At 37.4% G+C, this 16854-nt stretch overlaps 2 protein-coding genes across 3 annotated transcripts in view; one reads left to right on the top strand and one right to left on the bottom strand.

Moving 5' to 3' along the window:
- The window catches only part of LOC126187798 (uncharacterized), a 123243-nt gene extending 109467 nt beyond the window's left edge, over positions 1–13776 (top strand). Inside the window, exon 6 of the mRNA XM_049929078.1 lies at positions 13186–13776. Within this exon, the coding sequence (XP_049785035.1) occupies positions 13186–13503 (318 nt within the window). The 3' untranslated portion in view covers positions 13504–13776. The remainder of the gene's footprint in view (positions 1–13185) is intronic.
- A 623-nt stretch (positions 13777–14399) lies between these two features.
- The window catches only part of LOC126187793 (tectonic-1), a 97865-nt gene continuing 95410 nt past the window's right edge, over positions 14400–16854 (bottom strand). Inside the window, exon 3 of one of the 2 annotated variants that reach the window (XM_049929068.1) lies at positions 14400–16165. In XM_049929068.1, the coding sequence (XP_049785025.1) occupies positions 14987–16165 (1179 nt within the window). In that variant the 3' untranslated portion in view covers positions 14400–14986. The remainder of the gene's footprint in view (positions 16166–16854) is intronic. The other variant, XM_049929067.1, reaches the window with a different exon arrangement.

Consider the following 16854-nt stretch of genomic DNA (forward strand, 5'->3'; position numbering starts at 1 on the left):
CAGCTGCAGCGATGCTAGTGCTCCAAGCAATTGATTTTTCCATGCAGTGAACAAGAAGAACACTTCCTTTCATCAGATCTAAGGCGAGGTGCTAGATCTGATCAAAGAAAATTTGACCAATGCCTAACTTTGACAAAGTTCCTTATTACACTATCAAATTTTATTATAGTCTAATATCAGCCTTTATCAATCCACTATCGGCAACAGACTCTGAAACACTGCATCATATTTTGTGCACACTGTGGATATTTTGCTGGGGGGATTTTTTCCCATATATAAATGAAGTTTTACTGTATTTTCTTGGTCTGACCTTCACCAAGGAACACATTATCAATTGGAATCCTAATTTCTTTATCCAACTGTGTTGGAATGTTAATTACTGAGATCAAAGTATAGGATCCAGATAAGATTTCCGGATCATTTTCCCTATCAGAATCCTTTGGAAAATCTACATTGAAGTGCCATGGGTCATTAACTGCTTGCTGCTTTCTGACAGCTAGCACAGTAAGGAATCCAGACTCCTCATAAACAGTTCAAAAGTTCACAGTGGGGTTTATATACAGGATGTACTAGTCAAAGATGTGAAAAAAAGGCACCTTGGAGCATGATGTTTGCCAATAATGTTGTAATCTGTGAACCCATCCAGGAGGCACAGACCAGCTTGAACAGTGGAGGAAAGCTCTAGAGGAAAGGGAAATGAGTATTAGCAGGGTGAAAACAGAGTAGATGTATACAAAGGATGCCAAAGATCTATATATTAACCTGCAAGGAGAACAACTGATGCTGGTCAAGAAATTTAAATACCTAGGCTCTTACATGCAAATTGATGGAGGACTGTAGGCCGAAATACAGAACAGGATAAATAGTGGATGGATGAACTGGAGGAAACTGAGCGAAGTACTGTGTGATAGAAGGTTAGCTGCAGAATGAAAGGAAAGCTTTACAAGTCTGTGGTGAGTACTGTGATGCTGTATAGTGCAGAAACTTGGCCAATTACAAAATCCCAAGAGAAAAAGATGGAAGTGGCAGAAATGAGAATGTTAATGTGGATGAGTGGGGTGACATGAAAGGATATACTAAGGAATGAGTACATCAGGGGAACAATGAAAGTAGGGCCATAGGGACGTTGATCCAAGAAAATGGGCTAAGATGATATGGACATAAACAGAGAAGAGGGGAGTACTGCATGGGGAGAAGAGTTGAAGACCTAGAAATTGAAGGATCAAGAAGAAGAGGAAAACTGAAACTGAGATGGAAAGATAAGGTAGTAGGGGACCTATGGGAGAAAAGGTGGCTCAGAGAAGACGCACTGGATAGGCATTAATGGAAGAGAAGGATCCAGCAAAGCAACACTGACCCCACATGACATGGGAAAATGCTGAGATGATGATGATGTTTATATGCAGTGAAAATCGAACCATTTTTCAGTATTAATTCTCAAGTACACACTTATATGTGCTGATCACTACAAAATCTAATTGTCTCAATATTTTTAAACTTCTGTTCCATCTTAATGTATGTACCAACACCTCCTTTTTCTCGTATTAGTTCTGCATGAGTAAGCTGCTAGAGAGTAATAATTTATATGTAATTTATTTAACCCTGTGTTTATATGGTGCTTAGATAGGATGTCTATGTTTTCAGAGCTGTCTAAATTTTCCAAACAGACAAGAAGCTCTTCTACCTTATTACCCAATCCTCTAATATTTTGACGAAATAAGCTAACTTTGTTTTTCTGTGCATGCTTAAGCATTTTGTGGGGCTCTTCTATTATTCTGAATTCTTTCAAAACAGGGTGCCTGAATCCTGATTCTAACCTAAAAGAGATGCATCTCTGACACCAGTAACCACAGAGATCTTGCTTGGTGTGATGGTGCCCCCTGTATATCATCTGCAATAAGCTCAGTCAACCTACCTTTCCCTCTCTTATTCATGTGTAGGCCACGTCTAGAATAACCTCATCTCCCAACTGTAGCAACAGGCACTGCACTCAAATGAGATATCATTTCAGTCAGCAGTAGCCTAATGAACTGTGTTCACCTAGGGCTCATCACGGCACTGCAGGAACTTCACAAAACTCACATTTGTACAGTTGGGAGATGCGGTTATTCAAAATATTAGAGGATTGGGTAATAAGGTAGAAGAGCTTCTTGTCTGTTTGGAAAATTTAGACAGTTCTAAAAATCTATCTAAGCACCATATAACCACAGGGTTAAGTAAATTACATATAAAATATTACACTCTAGCAGCTTACTCATGCAGAACTAATATGAGAAAAAGGAGGTGTTGGTACATACATTAAGATGGAACAGAAGTTTAAAAATATTGAGACAATTAGATTTTGTAGTGATCAGCACATATAAGTGTGTACTTGAGAATTAATACTGAAAAATGGTTCGATTTTCACTGTATATAAACTTCATCATCATCACAGCATTTTTCCATGTCATGTGGGGTCAGTGTTGCTTTGCTGAATCCTTCTCTTCCATTAATGCCTATCCAGTGCATCTTCTCTGATCCATCCTTTCTCCCATAGGTCCCCTGCTACCTTATCTTTCCATCTCAGTTTCATTTTTCCTCTTCTTCTTGATCCTTCAATTTCTAGGTCTTCAACTCTTCTCCCCATGCAGTACTCCCCTCTTCTCTGTTCATGTCCATATCATCTTAGCCCATTTTCTTGGATCAACGTCCCTATGGCCCTACTTTCATTGTTCCCCTGATGTACTCATTCCTTAGTATATCCATTCATGTCACCCCACTCATCCACATTAACATTCTCATTTCTGCCACTTCAATCTTTTTCTCTTGGGATTTTGTAATTGGCCAAGTTTCTGCACTATACAGCATCACAGTACTCACCACAGACTTGTAAAGCTTTCCTTTCATTCTGCAGTTAACCTTCTATCACACAGTACTCCGCTCAGTTTCCTCCAGTTCATCCATCCACTATTTATCCTGTTCTGTATTTCGGCCTCCAGTCCTCCATCAATTTGCATGTAAGAGCTTAGGTATTTAAATTTCTTGACCAGCATCAGTTGTTCTCCTTGCAGGTTAATATATAGATCTTTGGCAGGTACTGGCAGAAGTAAAGCTGTGAGTACCGGACGTGAGTCGTGCTTCGGTAGCTCAGTTGGTAAAGCACTTGCCCGCGAAAGGCAAAGGTCCCGAGTTCGAATCTCGATCGGGCACACAGTTATAATCTGCCAGGAAGTTTCATCTTTGGCATCCTTTGTATACATCTACTCTGTTTTCACCCTGCTAATTCTCATTTCCCTTTCCTCTAGAGCTTTCCTCCACTGTTCAAGCTGGTCTGTGCCTCCTGGATGGGTTCACAGATTACAACATTATTGGCAAACATCATGCTCCAAGGTGCCTTTTTTTCACATCTTTGACTAGTGCATCCTGTATATAAACCCCACTGTGAACTTTTGAACTGTTTATGAGGAGTCTGGATTCCTTACTGTGCTAGCCGTCAGAAAGCAGCAAGCAGTTAATGACCCATGGCACTTCAATGTAGATTTTCCAAAGGATTCTGATAGGAAAAATGATCCGGAAATCTTATCTGGATCCTATACTTTGATCTCAGTAATTAACATTCCAACACAGTTGGATAAAGAAATTAGGATTCCAATTGATAATGTGTTCCTTGGTGAAGGTCAGACCAAGAAAATACAGTAAAACTTCATTTATATGTGTGGTTTTTTTCCCCTCAGCAAAATATCCACAGTGTGCACAAAATATGATGCAGTGTTTCAGAGACTTTTGCCGATAGTGGATTGATAAAGGCTGATATTAGACTATAATAAAATTTGATAGTGTAATAAGGAACTTTGTCAAAGTTAGGCATTGGTCAAATTTTCTTTGATCAGATCTAGCACCTCGCCTTAGATCTGATGAAAGGAAGTGTTCTTCTTGTTTACTGCATGGAAAAATCAATTGCTTGGAGCACTAGCATTGCTGCAGCTGTCTGACCCACAATGTTTATCAATATGACTACCAAATTTACATGGTGCATCGCATATAAAACAAAATTTATAACAAATTGATAGAAATATTTGAGGCAGATGAAGCACTGTGTAGCTTACAACATACCGAATACAAAAACAGAATAAAAAGTGAGAGCTATAATAAAAATTGTGGATGCTATTAGCTGTGAAGTATGGCCAGGATATACTCCTGAAAATATAAAGGAGAAAATCTACAACTTCTGTTGTTGTTGTGGTCTTCAGTCCTGAGACTGGTTTGATGCAGCTCTCCATGCTACTCTATCCTGTGCAAGCTTCTTCATCTCCCAGTATCTACTGCAACCTACATCCTTCTGAATCTGCTTAGTGTATTCATCTCTTGGTCTCCCTCTACGATTTTTACCCTCCACACTGCCCTCCAATGCTAAATTTGTGATCCCTTGATGCCTCAAAACATGTCCTACCAACCGATCCCTTCTTCTAGTTAAGTTGTGCCACAAACTTCTCTTCTCCCCAATCCTATTCAATACCTCCTCATTAGTTACGTGGTCTACCCACCTTATCTTCAGCATTCTTCTGTAGCACCACATTTCGAAAGCTTCTATTCTCTTCTTGTCCAAACTAGTTATCGTCCATGTTTCACTTCCATACATGGCTACACTCCATACAAATACTTTCAGAAACGACTTCCTGACATTTAAATCTATACTCGATGTTAACAAATTCCTCTTCTTGAGAAACGCTTTCTTTGCCATTGCCAGTCTACATTTTATATCCTCTCTACTTCGACCATCATCAGTTATTTTACTCCCTAAATAGCAAAACTCCTTTACTACTTTAAGTGTCTCATTTCCTAATCTAATTCCCTCAGCATCACCTGACTTAATTTGACTACATTCCATTATCCTCGTTTTGCTTTTGTTGATGTTCATCTTATATCCTCCTTTCAAGATACTGTCCATTCCGTTCAACTGCTCTTCCAAGTCCTTTGCTGTCTCTGACAGAATTACAATGTCATCGGCGAACCTCAAAGTTTTTACTTCTTCTCCATGAATTTTAATACCTACTCCGAATTTTTCTTTTGTTTCCTTTACTGCTTGCTCAATATACAGATTAAATAACATCGGGGATAGGCTACAACCCTGTCTTACTCCTTTCCCAACCACTGCTACCCTTTCATGCCCCTCGACTCTTATAACTGCCATCTGGTTTCTGTACAAACTGTAAATAGCCTTTCGCTCCCTGTATTTTACCCCTGCCACCTTCAGAATTTGAAAGAGAGTATTCCAGTTAACATTGTCAAAAGCTTTCTCTAAGTCTACAAATGCTAGAAACGTAGGTTTGCCTTTTCTTAATCTTTCTTCTAAGATAAGTCGTAAGGTCAGTGTTGCCTCACGTGTTCCAACATTTCTACGGAATCCAAACTGATCTTCCCCGAGGTCGGCTTCTACCAGTTTTTCCATTCGTCTGTAAAGAATTCGCGTTAGTATTTTGCAGCTGTGACTTATTAAACTGATAGTTCGGTAATTTTCACATCTGTCAACACCTGCTTTCTTTGGGATTGGAATTATTATATTCTTCTTGAAGTCTGAGGGTATTTCGCCTGTCTCATACATCGTGCTCACCAGATGGTAGAGTTTTGTCATGACTGGCTCTCCCGAGGCCATCAGTAGTTCAAATGGAATGTTGTCTACTCCCGGGGCCTTGTTTCGACTCAGGTCTTTCAGTGCTCTGTCAAACTCTTCACACAGTATCTTATCTCCCATTTCGTCTTCATCTACATCCTCTTCCATTTCCATAATATTGTCCTCAAGTACATCGCCCTTGTATAAACCCTCTATATACTCCTTCCACCTTTCTGCCTTCCCTTCTTTGCTTAGAATTGGGTTGCCATCTGAGCTCTTGATATTCATACAAGTGGTTCTCTTCTCTCCAAAGGTCTCTTTAATTTTCCTGTAGGCAGTATCTATCTTACCCCTAGTGAGACAAGCCTCTACATCCTTACATTTGTCCTCTAGCCATCCCTGCTTAGCCATTTTGCACTTCCTGTCGATATCATTTTTGAGACGTCTGTATTCCTTTTTGCCTGCTTCATTTACTGCATTTTTGTATTTTCTCCGTTCATCAATTAAATTCAATATTTCTTCTGTTACCCAAGGATTTCTATTAGCCCTCGTCTTTTTACCTACTTGATCCTCTGCTGCCTTCACTACTTCATCCCTCAGAGCTACCCATTCTTCTTCTACTGTATTTCTTTCCCCCATTCCTGTCAATTGTTCCCTTATGCTCTCCCTGAAACTCTCTACAACCTCTGGTTCTTTCAGTTTATCCAGGTCCCATCTCCTTAAATTCCCACCTTTTTGCAGTTTCTTCAGTTTCAATCTGCAGTTCATAACCAATAGATTGTGGTCAGAATCCACATCTGCCCCAGGAAATGTCTTACAATTTAAAACCTGGTTCCTAAATCTCTGTCTTACCATTATATAATCTATCTGATACCTACTAGTATCTCCAGGATTCTTCCAGGTATACAACCTTCTTTTATGATTCTTGAACCAAGTGTTGGCTATGATTAATTTATGCTCTGTGCAAAATTCTACAAGGCGGCTTCCTCTTTCATTCCTTCCCCCCAATCCATATTCACCTACTATGTTTCCTTCTCTCCCTTTTCCTACTGACGAATTCCAGTCACCCATGACTATTAAATTTTCGTCTCCTTTCACTACCTGAATAATTTCTTTTATCTCGTCATACATTTCATCTATTTCTTCATCATCTGCAGAGGTAGTTGGCATATAAACTTGTACTACTGTAGTAGGCATGGGCTTTGTGTCTATCTTGGCCACAATAATGCGTTCACTATGCTGTTTGTAGTAGCTAACCCGCACTCCTATTTTTTTATTCATTATTAAACCTACTCCTGCATTACCCCTATTTGATTTTGTATTTATAACCCTGTAATCACCTGACCAAAAGTCTTGTTCCTCCTGCCACCGAACTTCACTAATTCCCACTATATCTAACTTTAACCTATCCATCTCCCTCTTTAAATTTTCTAACCTACCTGCCCGATTAAGGGATCTGACATTCCACGCTCCGATCCGTAGAACGCCAGTTTTCTTTCTCCTGATAACGACGTCCTCCTGAGTAGTCCCCGCCCGGAGATCCGAATGGGGGACTATTTTACCTCCGGAATATTTTACCCAAGAGGACGCCATCATCATTTAATCATACAGTAGAGCTGCATGTCCTCGGGAAAAATTACGGCTGTAGTTTCCCCTTGCTTTCAGCCGTTCGCAGTACCAGCACAGCAAGGCCGTTTTGGTTAATGTTACACGGCCAGATCAGTCAATCATCCAGACTGTTGCCCCTGCAACTACTGAAAAGGCTGCTGCCCCTCTTCAGGAACCACATGTTTGTCTGGCCTCTCAACAGATACCCCTCCGTTGTGGTTGCACCTACGGTACGGCCATCTGTATCGCTGAGGCACGCAAGCCTCCCCACCAGCGGCAAGGTCCATGGTTCATGGGGGGGCACACTGTAGAAATAAAAATTTTTCTTGACTGCAGTACGTATTAAATTTATTTGCCTTCACATTCCTCCTTCAGTGCGTTATAAATAGCTTGAAATGATTCTGGTATTATTTTCATCAATGTGCACTGCAGCAAGCTATACCAGTACTTTTAACTAGAGTAGCTAGAAGTCACAGTATTATGGTAAGTCTGTCTTTCACAGATGTAGCATTTCCGAGGAGAGTGTTCAGCTTCATAATATGAGGAGCCGCTATCTTGAGCAGATATTGAAATGTACTCTCGTCCATTCCCAAAGGGATTTTCATGTGACTTAACATCCTCAACTTGCAGCTCCCATAGCAAGAAACTGACTGTGAGGGGAGATACAGAAGAGCCTCAGCATTTAACGATGCATTAAATGTGTTAGAAATAATCAAACAATTTGTGATGCGCCACAATTTTTCTGACAAAATAATGACAGAGTTATCACATTTTGAGGGTACAGTGCACGCTATTGCCTCATCAAAGAAAAAACAAGCAAAAATTATGGACTTTTTTTTATGAAATGGCATTTTCTTCTGTGTAGAGGTTTACATTTTTCTTTATATCTTTGTTATGTATGGTACCTAGTAAGCCTATATAACATGTTGTAGAATGTAACTTTTTATTTACTGGATTTTTCATTTGTGTTTACAAATTAATTTGATAGTATGGTGCTATATTTCATATATACATTTTTCACACTTATACGTTTTTTTTCTGTAGTCCGTTGCAAAACGTATAAACGAAGTTTTACTGTAACTGTTTACCAAGTAACAAATGTTCTCTCTGATCGCGATGCACAGTTAGTTGGGATAAAGAACTAGTTCATTACAGTATGGATACTCCTCAGTGGAAATCAGAATAGTTGATGGCTCTAGGACAAATATGGCTCCAGGACAAATATTTTGAGGTATAGTTTACAAGGGATGATCTGGAATGAAATTGTAATGAACCAAATGCTAACATAAAATTTAATCTGTCCATGATAAATTCATATCATTAGTTAAAAATAGCTTTCCATATATGCTAATCAGAATGGAAATCAAACAGCCATGTGAAGAACCACAGCTCACTAGAGGGATTAAAGTACCTTTTGAAAGGAAAAGGGAATGTATCTGTTGGCAAGAACAAATAGAGATTCAGCAGTAGTTGCACACTACAAAAACTTCTCAAATTTACTAAGAAAGGTTATTTTTAAAAATCAAATAAATGCACATACTGTCTGAAGTCAGTTATTCTGACAACAGACTTAAGACTATATGTAATGTAGTGAAACAAGAGATGGTATAAGCAGCCACAGAACAGGATAACAATGGTATTGAACTGAATGGAAGGGCTGTTTATGATGAGTCATACATAGCAAATATATTTAATAGTCATTTTTTAAACATAGAAGAAAGCATAGGGAAAACAGGTCAAGAGAAAAATCAGAGCAGTATGTGGAAAAAGTAACTCTCATAAAATTCAATCATATGAAGGTATCACCAACATCTCCTTCTGAAAACAAGAGAATTATACATTCTGTCAAAAATGAAAGCTCATTTGGTTTTGGTGGTGTTTCCAATAGAGTACCAATACTTTGTTCCCATATAATAAGCCCGGTTGTATATGAAATACGTAATGCATCACTAACTCAAGGCATTTTTCCAGCGAGACTGAAATATACCGTTGTTAAACCCTCTTTAAGGAAGGTGATAAGAGAGATGTCAACAGCTACTGACCTGTTTCAATGCCGACACCATTTTCCAAAATTTTCAAGAAGGTAATATATTTTGGAATAGTGTCTGACCTTGGCAACAATAATATCCTTAGTGAATCACAATTTGTGTTTCAGAAGAGTGACTCTACTGAGAATGCTATTTTGATGTTCACTCTCCAAATTTTATAAGCATTAAATAATACAATAGTATGGCTGGTATTTTCCGCAATCTATTTAAGGCATTTGCCTGTGTGAATCACAGTACTATCATAGATAAATCAAAGTTTTATGGGATTGGTGTTATAACCAAGCAATGGATAATGTCATATCTAACCAAAAGAATGCAGAAAGTTGTACTTTGTAATTCAATCAATATGTTCTCAAATTGTAATTCTGACTGGGGAGAAATCACATATGGGGTTCTCAACGCTCAGTCTTAGGTCCAATATTGTTCCTCATGTATGTAAACGATCTTCTGTCTAATATGCAACAAGCATAATTACTTTTTTTTGCAGATGACACAAATATTGTAATTAATTGAAGCATACATACAGAAACAGAAGAACTGGTAAACAGTGTTCTTAGAAGTGTCACTGACTGGTTTTCTGTGAATGGTCTCACCCTCAATTTTAAAAAGACACAGTATATTCAGTTCTGCACATCTAAGAGTACATACAGAAACCAAAGAACTGGTAAACAATGTTCTTAAAAGTGTCACTGACTGGCTTTCTGTGAATGGTCTCACCCTCAATTTTAAAAAGACACAGCTTATTCAGTTCTGCACATCTAGGAGTACTACTCGAATGATAAGTGTAGCACATGGTGAGGAAATAATAAATAGGGAGTAAACTTAAAAATTCTTAGGTGTCCATATTGATGAGAATTTAAACTGGAGAAAGCACATGTTGGAGCATGTAAAACAACTTATCTCACCCACATTTGCACTTAGAAACATTGCAAGTCATGGTGAAAGACAAATCAGTAAGCTGATGTATTTTGCATGTTTTCATTCAATAATGTCATATGGAATAATGTTCTGGGGTAACTCATTTTAAGAGAAAAAGTCTTCATTGCTCAAAAGCATGCTGTAAGAATAATATATGATGCTCACCCATGATCATCTTGTAGACATTTGTTTAAGGAATTGAGCATTCTGACTACTGCTTCGCAATACATTTCCTTATGGAAATTTGTTGTACATAATCCACTACAGTTCCAAAGGAACAATGAAGTACATAACTACAATACCAGAAGGGAAAAAGGACATTTATTACTCCATTTAAGGATGTCTTTAATACAAAGCAGGGTGCACAATGCTGCAATAAAAATTTTTGGACATTTACCCAATGATAAAATTGTCTGACATACAGCAGAGTAAAATTTGAAAACAAAGTGAAAAAGTTTCTCCTTGACAACTCCTATTCTGTAGAAGAATTTTTGTTATTGTAATGTGTAAAAGGTGGCAGGTAGGAATTAAAACCTCACATCTGCACATTAAAAAATAAACTATAATAATGTTAAAAAAACTTATAAACATTTAGCATAAAGCCATATTTATAAATTAGTTCATGATGTGAATGTAAAACGACTTACTCCACATAATTACAATTTATCGTGTAATACGATCCCTGGAATATGAAACTGACAACAAAGCAGAATGCAAATTTGATGTACGACTATGAAAAATTTTAGGTGCAAGGGCTCAGTAATTAGATCTGTTTATTCTTCAAAGTTTTATATTATCTGAGTTCAAACCCAGTCATTTTCTATCAAAAGTTGAGATGCAACCAATTTTATATTTTATTCACCCGGGTCAATGTGTTGTGTTATGTTGTGTGCATATGTGTGTGTGTGTGTGTGTGTGTGTGTGTGTTTGTTTTAGTTATTAAGTTAGCTCTTAGTAAGGACATTGCCCAAAATCGCAGCCATGTTGCCAATTTTGTTCATGGGTCTATTGGCTGCTCAACATTTCAACTATATGATGTTCTGAAAAATGTATATAACAGTGCTACAGCTTACATTATAGTAATCAAAATCATGTAACTTTTGAAATTCAACTAGGAGTCAAGCATTCAGGTTCCATATCACCAAAACTGTTCTGAACAGCCTTCAGGACACTCTCAGATCCCCAAACTTGGAGAAACATGAAGTAATATGTGATAATAAAATATCCCAGAACCACCTTGGTTCTTCTTATGACACTGTACTTTTGTTTCTAGTGCATATAAATTTCCTTTACTAAAAAAATGACTAACTTAATAGAACCAGTTTGAAAGTAGAAATGAAAATTGAGTTTTTATAAGAGTGAAATAATATGCAAACAAAACTGATCAGTTAACAATGAAGTCATAGGTTCTGTTAATGGGGTTCTTTGTTTAGAGCAGTTAAAGAGAACACCTATATGGGCAACAAAAGAAATAGTCAGAAGATTAAAAATGGGCTGCTATACAAAACACAAGTTTCAAAGCAGCTTTTGATGTGTATGGAAAAAGAAGATTCACAGCCTGTGTACCTTTGCAGTTTCAGCTAAGACAGTGAGACACAGACCTTTATTGCAAAATCCATTCAGAAAATGAGGTTTGTTCAGCGTGCAAATTATGCTCGGGGCTTAATATCCTGTGGCTAACTAATTCATTACAGACTAGGTACGCAAACAAATTTAGGAAACTTCCCAGCATTTCCATTACGTGATTTAAAGAAACTACAGAAAACCTAAATCTGGACAGTGCTTTGAACTGCTGTCCCCCCAAATACAAATACCCACTGTGGCACCTCACTCAGTACAAGTCAATGAGAGATGAATGTTGAATATTACTGGAGAGGCAGAAAAACAAATGAATATATTGAGGAACAAACTGGACTAAAAGAAGCAATTACGACTGTAATGAAAATGAAATGGGGATAGGTTTAACACACATCCAGGTGAATGAATGATAGATAAAACAAAGTAGTTCTCTGCTGAATTCTAAGAAAAAAGAAGAAAAGAAGATAATGACAGCCAGGTAGATGACATTATAAAACATATGAAAGCAACATCAATGCTTATGCAGAAGATCAATGTCCAACTGTGTAAATCCAGTGGATAAATGTAACAGTTGCTTTACAATCAATGTACAAATAATTCAGAGATTTACAGCCAGATTTATATGTCCAGCAACCACATAATCTTGGCAAACAAACAAGTTAGGATCATCAGGTGTGCTGATGAGTTCATCAGCACAGCTGTTAATGCCAGCCTAATCATTTCCCAAAATGTTATGCCCATCGGACACCAAGATCCAGCCAAACACTCATGAATATTTTTGTCAAATGGTTCAAATGGCTCTGAGCACTATGGGACTCAACATCTTAGGTCATAAGTCCCCTAGAACTTAGAACTACTTAAACCTAACTAACCTAAGGACATCACACATACCCATGCCCGAGGCAGGATTCGAACCTGCGACCGTAGCAGTCCCGCGGTTCCGGACTGCAGCGCCAGAACCGCTAGACCACCGCGGCCGGCTAATATTTTTGTCACCTATTATAATGGGAGAAACTGAAGGATCACGTCCATTAAATTACACAAAGGGCAAGATACATGCCCTACATACTGTAGGCATGTACAAGGTGGACTGTGAGTGTGGAGAAGTATATTCTGGTGAAACTGGCAGTCCAGTAGCAACACGCATCCAGAGCACAAATGCCTCTTTTGTCTTGGATACTAAGGTACCACAAGAAATCGTTTGTACTCGTCAAGCAGCCAGGCAATCAAATATGAAAGTATTGGATCAGGGGTGCTATTTAAATATTGAAACACCCTAAATAAAAGAAATAAAAGTTCCAAGCACAGATTTTTTTCAGTCATGTTATGATATTATCATTTTTGGGAGTACTGCTTTTCTAAATATTTGTACATACAGTTTTACAAGCATTTACATGTAAGACCAATAGGAATTTACATTGATTTTGAAACTTTGTTTTTCAGGACTGGCGAAAGAATGTACTGGGAGTGGCAAATAGTTTACAGATTTCTTTCCTTAATAAAATAGAACATTACCAACTGGAAGCTAATGAAACATATTGGATATGTGCTGATGCACTTTCTGCTGCAGTTCTTCTTAATCCAAACCTGATCACAAAAGCTAGCTCGTATGGTGTATCCGTGGAAGTCCAGGGGAGATATGGACGAGGTGCATTCTTTGTGGATTATGCTGAATCAGAAGAGCTCTCCAAGAATGCCTTAATTGTACAAGAAATTAATGTTCAATCTTACAAGGAGTATCTTCTAACAACTCTAGTTTAAAATAGTCACTACAAATTAAATGAACATAGAGTAAGAAAATGGATGATGGTCACTGTGATGAAATGTGTGAACAACATATTTGTTATATTTTAAAATTATAGTGAAAGTAGCAACCAACCACATCTTCACACACACACAGCACTAAGTATCTAGAGCCATAAAGCTTGTGAACAATAATAGGCAAGTGAATATCATCACTTTTATGAAACTTAAACAATTTAAGCAGTGTACACTAGAAAAGTTCCTAGTAGGCACAAATGTTATCTGTTCTACATTTAATAAGCATCTGGAGTGACATCTCATGGCAATGATGGGAGCTGCAAGCTACTGTACCCCCATCTGCCTGATTGCAGTGTCAGTGTGGTGCAAGCTATGGCCATATGCCAGCCATCTGACTGCAGTGCTAGTATAGTACAATCTACCCACTCACAGAGAAGTTCTGTGTGTGTTATTGCAACTTTCCACCCAACCACCTCCAGTGTCAATCCAGAGTGAGCTTCATTCTCTGCGCGATGATCTCCCATATATCCTTTCACAACCCTTGAACATCAACTCTGTATCAAAAACATGTTGTTATCTGATACATCCTTCACCAGAAGTCATTTTGGAAGTCAATGGCAGCATATGCTGGCCTGGTTCTACAGTCGGGTGGTTTTATACCCGGATCCCATGCCCACAAACCTTTCTCGTGAATCACTCTAGTGAAAACTATATCAGTATCCCCACAGACTTTCAGTGATTAACTTGAACACACAGACAGAAACAACAACGTATCTTAATAATAATAATAATAATAATAATAATACATAAAATTCCTCTGCATTTGTCAAGAGAATTACAATACACAACTGAATTAAATATGATTTTATGTTTACTTTTAAATACAACATATGACAATGAAACACTGTAAATGATACTGTGATTGCAGACAATAGAACACACATTTGAACAGCACACAGTACACCACATCCTCCACTTCTTTTCATTATGACATTTGTTCCAAATGGTTTTTGACATTATAATTATTTCTGCAATTATTCCTAACTGTAAATCAACAATCTCAATTATGATATAAAACAATATGTAGTTTTAATGTATCCTGTAACAAAAAACCTAAACCAGTTTAATTGCAGTAACTGATACAATGCAACTGTCATCAAGTTCAGTAGCAAGAGATTAAGTAATTATACTATATATACTGTTCAATGTATTAGACACAATGCACATTACTCAGTGTTCTGAAGCAATCAAATTTTTCAATAGAGAATTGTCAAGAATGCTGTGCGTAATAATTTATTACCGGCAATAAAGTAAATCATTTTTATACAACACCCTTAGTTGGTACCAAATTGAAAATGACATTCTTACAAGATTTAACACAACCTCTAATGAAATTAATCATTTTCTTTGACAACACATTTTTTGTCTGTTCAAAATGCAGATTTATGTGACTTATTTAAATGATGTAAAATTTTTTAAAAAATTAATTCACTTCAAAAAGTATATTATATGCAAATGTATGTGTTATAAACAAAAAGAAGTAAATAGATAGTATTTTTGTGTAGTTAACAACATTTATTGATTGCGTGTTTGATAAAAAAGGATAAAAGAAATCAAATGGAAGTTTCACTTCATAGACTGGGGGCTTTGAAAAATATAATTCTGGTTCAGAAGATACATCATAAAACGAAACAGAACTGACTATCTGAATTTGTTTTCTTGGCAGTTGTTGAATCTGTTCACAACCTGGGTGCAAGCATCTATAAATAAGATCATGTGGTGTGCCAAATCTGAAGGATGTGGCAACTATTTTTGCCTGAGGATTAAGAACAGATCCAGTATATGAATACAAAATAGAAGTATGAAATGTAGTGATAATATTTCTACATTTAAAAACATTACCATTTCTATCCAGAGAACTTTCAGACTGAGGAATATTTTCAAATAATATGGGCACCCAGTCACCTGTATCCTCCACACTGGAATCTCCAAATGTAGCCACATAAAGATTGAATAACTGAAGTTCAGTTATATTTTCAGCATTGTTGCCAAGCATTATATGAAATACCTTTCTCTGTATTGAGGTACACGATGTCATATTACTGAAGTCAGATAAATGGAGATACATGACACATGAAGTTCTCTGATTTTCACCAAATGTCACAATGCTTCTGCTAGCATATTCATGAACTAGTCCACAAGAACCATCAGACAGAGGTCTAGCAATAGTCAGCCACCCCAGTGGATCATCACTTAGCATTATTGCTTCTCGATCAGGTTCCTGCTCCTGTGCAGATGGCTGAAAAACTTTCTTTCCAGCCATAATGGGCTTACCAAAAATATAACCTGGCCTGCCACTGCGTTGGAATGGTTTCCTCTGTTTACCAAACCAGGTGAACAAAATTTCAAAGTCCTGGGTAAAAACTTGTTCTGTTAATGTGATGTTGATGAGCCAGAAGAAAGCTTCCATTTTTAAAATTCCTTCACTACCATTGTGATGGACCACATATTTCACAGTTTGAACCACATTTGTACATCTGATCATGTCATTGTCTAAAGATGGAGTTTCAATTCCATCCACTTCGACACATTCGTCCATGTCAGTGGAAGTACCATCACAAAAGAATGGTATTATTTGAAGGCAGGTATTATTGGGACATGACTGAAACAATAAAAAAAGGCCAATGAATACACAATAAGTTTATAATATTAGCATGTTTACTACAATCATGTGTCTACATGACTAACTCACCGCTTCAAAACACTTAAAAGAAATCATTCAATTATTTACTGCTTCTGTTATATTACACTATTTTTACTGGCAGAAGGAAAATAAAATAATACTTAAATTTTTAAAAAAGTTATACAAATTTCTTGCAGAAAACAATTGACAGTTATTTAGTATGAACAATGCTTAGCAATTACTAAAAGCATGAGGTAAAAGAAAATACAGTTAAAAAGTTAATCCACTGTCTAAGGACTTACAAGAAGGGTTTAACTCTACAGTGATTATCTCATTACAAATGGGTAAGAGACATTTACATACATTTTTATTTTGCATTTGCATAATATAAAATTTATATTGACATCAACTGTAGAAACACTATTTTAAACCGAGCGAGGTGGCGCAGTGGTTAGCACACTGGACTCGCATTTGGGAGGACGACATGTCCAGCCATCCTGATTTAGGTTTTCCGTGATTTCCCTAAATCGCTCCAGACAAATGCCAGGATGGTTCCCTTGAAAGGGCATGGCCGACTTCCTTCCCTGCCCTTCCCTAATCCGACGAAACTGATGACCTCGCTGTTTGGTCTCTTCCCCCAAACCAACCCCAACCCCCCCCCCCCCCTC

The sequence above is a fragment of the Schistocerca cancellata genome, chromosome 5, assembly GCF_023864275.1.
Source record: "Schistocerca cancellata isolate TAMUIC-IGC-003103 chromosome 5, iqSchCanc2.1, whole genome shotgun sequence".
NCBI classification, from domain to species: Eukaryota; Metazoa; Arthropoda; class Insecta; order Orthoptera; family Acrididae; genus Schistocerca; species Schistocerca cancellata.